This window comes from Etheostoma spectabile, chromosome 15, assembly GCF_008692095.1.
Source record: "Etheostoma spectabile isolate EspeVRDwgs_2016 chromosome 15, UIUC_Espe_1.0, whole genome shotgun sequence".
NCBI lineage: Eukaryota > Metazoa > Chordata > Actinopteri > Perciformes > Percidae > Etheostoma > Etheostoma spectabile.
In genome coordinates this window covers 1520570-1525509 of record NC_045747.1, presented here as the reverse complement: position 1 = coordinate 1525509, position 4940 = coordinate 1520570, and the positions used below count along the sequence as shown (strand labels likewise).

Sequence of the window (4940 nt, the reverse complement as noted above, 5' to 3'; positions counted from 1 at the left end):
CTCCTATCTCAGAACGTATCTGTGGTGTAGCCAGAACTTCCTCCACAGTGCTGTGAAGACATTAAAGGGATGATACATGCCAGGGTAAAGTGCCCAAATGGTGCTGTGTTATGTCGTTAGAATACCAGAAGTAATACAGGGTACTGATGTTTTTGTACTCACAAAACACACAGTCCATGGCCGACATGAGATCACAGCTTCCATTCATGAATGTTAAAGGGATCGTTCGCCCCCATACCTGCCTTTAAACAATGGTCAGTGTTGTCAGCTCTCTGTTTGTCAGAGATATATGGAGGTCAAAAGGTGGAGTCGGCCCGTGTTGTTTCTGTATGGACGGTCTTTTTATTTCATGCCGCCATGCTGGCAAACAGCAGTGAATATTATCAGGTACCTGCCATGAGGCAGGTTAGATGTCCCCCTGCCAGCCTTCCCCTCACCCTCCTCTCTGTTTACCCCATCTTGTTTTTCTCCTTTCCTTCTCCTTGCCTTTCCGACACCTACTGTATTTTTCGGTGAGGGTGTGGGAGTTGGGGAGAGAGTGAGCTAATACCCGGGTTGTCAGTATGAGAGGGGAGGAGAGAGAGGGCGAGGGTAAAGGGGATGGAGTCGGTGGGTAAAAATGAAGGGGTGGGGGGAAAGGAGGTGAGTATAAAAGCCTTGCTGTGAGGAATTAGGAAATATTCCTCGGGAGAAAATACACACAGAGAGATATTCCCAAGACTTCTCACTCCATAATTATCTTTCACGGTGAGTACATTAAAAGAAATAATCTTAAAACTAATGACTGGTGAAAAGTAGTTTACATCTTTTAAACAATTCAAACTTTTTCACATTTTATTTATTAGCTGATGCATTTTTTGTGATGTTTTTAGTATTATGCTGCAACATGCAATCCTCGTAGTACAATAGACCTACAGTTCTCGTCTGTTTGGGTTAAGAGTGCTTCATATGTAGCCTCGGCATCATGCCTGTGGCTGTTTCCGGGGAGGGGGGCACATTTTCCCCAGGGAATATGAACCCACCAGGACCCCTGCTAAGAGTCAGACAGCCATAAAACTGTGTAGACACTGTTGTCAGCATCTCACACACACACACACACACACACACTCGACCAGATGTCTTGCCAGTCTTTGTGAACTTTGGCCTGTGGCTCTCTGCTTCGTGCCCACTGTGAGTCTGGGTACGACTGTAAGCCAAGATATGCCTGAGGGGATGATGTCAAGACCACTGTGTGTGTGTGTGTGTGTGTGTGTGTGTGTGTGTGTGTGTGTGTGTGTGTGAAGAGAGAGAGAGAGAGAGCGAGAGGAGAGAGTATGTGTTTGTGAGTTTTGTGCGTGTTGTGTTCAAAGCTGCTAGTGATGGTGTGAAGGAAGTTGCTAAAACTACAACAAAGAAGATGAGATGAATGTGTTGTGTGCGTGTGTGCGTGTGTGGGTACGTTGGGGTGTTGCACATGCCGTTCTGTTTTGTACGGTGTCACACACACTTACCTTATGTCACTCATGCTTGTGATTGAGTGCAGGTTGTGTGTGTGTGTGTGTGTGTTGTGTGGGGTGTGTGTTCATGAGTTTTGTGCGTGTTTGTGTTCGCTATTGATGGGGGAAGGAGTCTGCTAAAACAAACAAACAGAAGATGAGGATGAAGGTGTTGTGTTGGTGTGGTGGTGTGTGTGTGGTGTGTGTGTGTGTGTGTGTGTGTGTGTGTGTGTGTGTGTGTGTGTGTGTGTGTGTGTGGTGTGTGTGTGGTGTGGTGTGTGTGTGTGTGTGAGAGAGAGAGAAGTTAGACAGCAATTTTCTTGTGGTTGTTCCCTACAAACTGAGGTTCCAGCCATTGAGTGTTGTTTCTAGATCGGCCCTGACTTAAGTGACAAGATCTTTGGACTCATGTTTCTATAATTACAAATCTGGTCTTTTGAATGCGTATAACTTTGGTTTCACGCAGAAATTCTGCAGCAATGCACCCGCATGTATAGATATATGTCCAAAACCTCAAGCCCAGATTTGGAAACAGCCTCTTCCAGCCACCGATGTGGTTCTTACGAAATCTGAGCCACTCTCTCGCTCCATTCCTTTCTGTTACTCTCCTTTTTCTCCTTCGTTTCCTATCTTCCTCCTACTTTGGCGCTGACGTGACTCACTGAAACACCTCTTTCTTCTCTTCCAGCAGACAGCCAGATAAACAAGCCCCAGGATGAGGAGCCTCCTTCAGTGTCTGGCACTCTGTGCTGCGGTTTCTTTCTGCCTCAGCTATGGTACAGATCCTCCCCGACATCCCATCATTCAGCAGCCATTATCTATTCATAACATAGAGAATATATCCCATTTATCATCATTTATGATTAACCCCATTCCATGTTTTTCCCGTAGACTCTAATGAAAGCACAGAATCCGCAGAAGGTGATTAAATGTTGTGTTTCTGGTTCATGGAAAAACATGCATGCAAATCTAACAAACATGACACCGCCTGTTATACAGTACAATGTATTTAACCCTTTACTAACATACCCCTACCCTTCATTCCAGATGACCCACATCAGTTGCACAATGGGCATGCCCTATCTGATTAAAACAGGGATTTTTTGTCGACTAAACGCTTGTGGTTTCAGATCTGTTTGTGCCTCCAAACCAAGCCAACTCGTTCATCTCGCCACAGAGGGGAAACGTATACAACCCGTCCAGAGGGAACAACCATTACAACTTCGTGAGGTAGAAGACACAACCACAGGCTTGCATACACAGCACATAACCCTTTCTTTATGTTGTGCATATGTAAAACCACACATCCCACAGAGACAGACACACACATCATAGCAGGCCATTAAGGGAAAAACCTAATCCGACTATTAAACGTCTCGAGACGGAAACTAAACGCTACAATGCAAGAATTCAAGATGAAAAGCAACCTCACAAAGACACAAGCTGTTTCTGATTACAACCCTTTTCCTTTTTCTCACCATTCTTCCCTCTAACTACTTCTGTCTGCCTGTGTGTATCTGCCCCCCCCCCCTCCCTCTTCCCCAGGAAGATAAAGTCTCCAGCGGAGAGGCGAGCAGAGACCTGCGAGGACTACTCTCCGTGCCGCTTCTACGCCTTTCGCCACGGCTTCCAGCAGGCCTACCAAAGATACTTTGGCTTCCAAAATCCACCCCAGAGACCAGCTGGGACTCGCCGGTACTAAACAGAAAATGATCTCTCAGTCAAATGCAGAATTATCATTATCGTCTGGGAATGAATACGCGTTCCTTCACTCCCCATATCACTTTTTCTATAATTTATGTGGTTGTTTTTGTGGCTTCTTCTGGATGTGAAATGAATCCGAGAAGAAAACACTTTTTTTTTTAGAAACAGAGGCATCCAGTGTGCCTCCCAACTCATCATTATACACAAATTCATGGCTCATCTCTTGTGTAATCTCAGGATAACTTTTATCCACTATTATCAAACCTTCGCAGCATTCGTCTGCTTCGTGTGCTATGCACGAATCAGGTGTTTTGCTCACTATCCACTAACCGTTTCTTACAGTATCCACCTATTTATCCAGGCCAGCACTGCTGTCAGTGATTATTTTCATTGCTTTAAAAAAAAAAAGAATAAAATTCACTTCATTGCGGTTTGTCTTAATCCTGTTGATGCAACTTCTTTGCCACATGGGTGTGTGAGAACATTTGGTGTTTAGTGTCAGTGGCTGCAATACATGACAGATGTTGGAATGATAACATCGGTCCGATTTCTGTGACTGCTCAAGATAATATTACAGCTCCGTGGGTTTTAAAGGCTACACCAATAATTGTGTTACAATATAAGCCAATACATATTTCTCTATTTGTTTTAGAAGATTAACATAAAGGCAAATGAGAAACACTAGGGAAATGGGATTGATCTTTCAATTTAAACATGACATTATTAGACTGTTACTAATGCATGAGCAGATTTTTTTTGTCCTAGAAGGTCTTTTGTTCTGCTTTATAAATGGTTAGCTAGTTTAGTCCAGTGGTTCACAACCTAGGTGTCGGGCCGCTCCAAAGGGTCGCAAGATAAATCTGAGGGGCCACGAGATGATAAACAGGAAGTGCATTTACATGCAGTTAAAAAACAAACAATTGTATTCGGATTAAGGCGCTACTCTAGTTTTTCAAACGCCATGTAAACTCCTAAAATCTGAGTTTTCATACCCTGGTAAACTAGTCTATATCCACGACGTTCCACTTCCAGGATTGCTCAGAAAGTCTGTCCATTATCTTCCACTTCCTTTGTGTTGGCGTTCTAGCCTCCGGTGGATTTCTGAGGACTATGGTTACCTGCTCCTCAGATCTCTGCAGGGGAAATCCGGACAGCTAGCTGGACTATCTGTCCAATCTGAGACTAAAAAAACTTTTGAACATACACATGTTCCACCAAAACAAGTTCCTTCCCGAGGCGATGCATCCAGTGGCTCGTGGCTGCATCCAGTTTTTTGCACCGCCCAAGACGATTGTGATTGATTAAAAGAAATACCAAGAAACCAGAGCAGTTTTTCTCCCATCCCGGAATGCTGCGTGGACTAGCCAGACCCTCCTCCGCAGGGCTGTGGAGGAAGGTCTGGCAATGCGAGACTAGGGAATATGTGATTTAACCTACAATGTGTATGAAAGCTACGCATCAATCACTTAGTTTGTAATAACTTCCATTTTGTGTTAGACTGGGTCTGAGCCTTAAAACAAGTCCCCCCCATCAGCTTCGCAAAGATTTCAAAATGTTTAGTTAAGATCTGGTTTATTATAATCTAAGGAATGTCACACAAACATAGACAGCTCAGCATGCAGTAGATCTCAGCATGGCACAGTCATGTGCGGGTTGTTGGTTTTTCCATGTTGCCACAAGGCCGCAGATGTACACAATAAAAGCTGTCCTGAGGTTGAATCCTTAAAGTTTGTCTCTGAAACGAGACAAGGCCCTCACATT

At 44.2% G+C, this 4940-nt stretch overlaps 1 protein-coding gene across 4 annotated transcripts; it reads left to right on the top strand.

Moving 5' to 3' along the window:
* Positions 1-485: 485 nt before the first annotated feature.
* mgp (matrix Gla protein) lies at positions 486-3620 on the top strand. 4 transcript variants are annotated; one of them, XM_032538359.1, is made up of 5 exons: positions 487-747; positions 2167-2251; positions 2367-2396; positions 2606-2705; positions 3021-3620. In XM_032538359.1, the coding sequence occupies exons 2-5, from the start codon at positions 2191-2193 to the stop codon at positions 3175-3177; spliced, it is 348 nt and encodes a 115-aa protein (XP_032394250.1). In that variant the 5' UTR covers positions 487-747; positions 2167-2190; the 3' UTR covers positions 3178-3620. The 4 variants fall into 4 exon arrangements, with proteins under 4 accessions (XP_032394252.1, XP_032394250.1, XP_032394251.1 ...); XM_032538360.1 differs by having other exon boundaries at positions 636-747; positions 2164-2251; XM_032538361.1 differs by lacking the exon at positions 2367-2396 and having other exon boundaries at positions 486-747.
* The last annotated feature ends 1320 nt before the right edge of the window (positions 3621-4940 follow it).

What these genes read in the sequence shown, in the direction of transcription:
- mgp (XM_032538359.1), top strand. Translation starts at nt 2,191, where the DNA reads ATGAGGAGCCTCCTTCAGTGTCTGGCACTCTGTGCTGCGGTTTCTTTC. An exon ending in TTCTTTCTGCCTCAGCTATG is followed by an intron (nt 2,252 to 2,366) that starts GTACAGATCCTC and finishes TTTTTCCCGTAG; the next exon opens with ACTCTAATGAAAGCACAGAA. An exon ending in AAGCACAGAATCCGCAGAAG is followed by an intron (nt 2,397 to 2,605) that starts GTGATTAAATGT and finishes TTGTGGTTTCAG; the next exon opens with ATCTGTTTGTGCCTCCAAAC.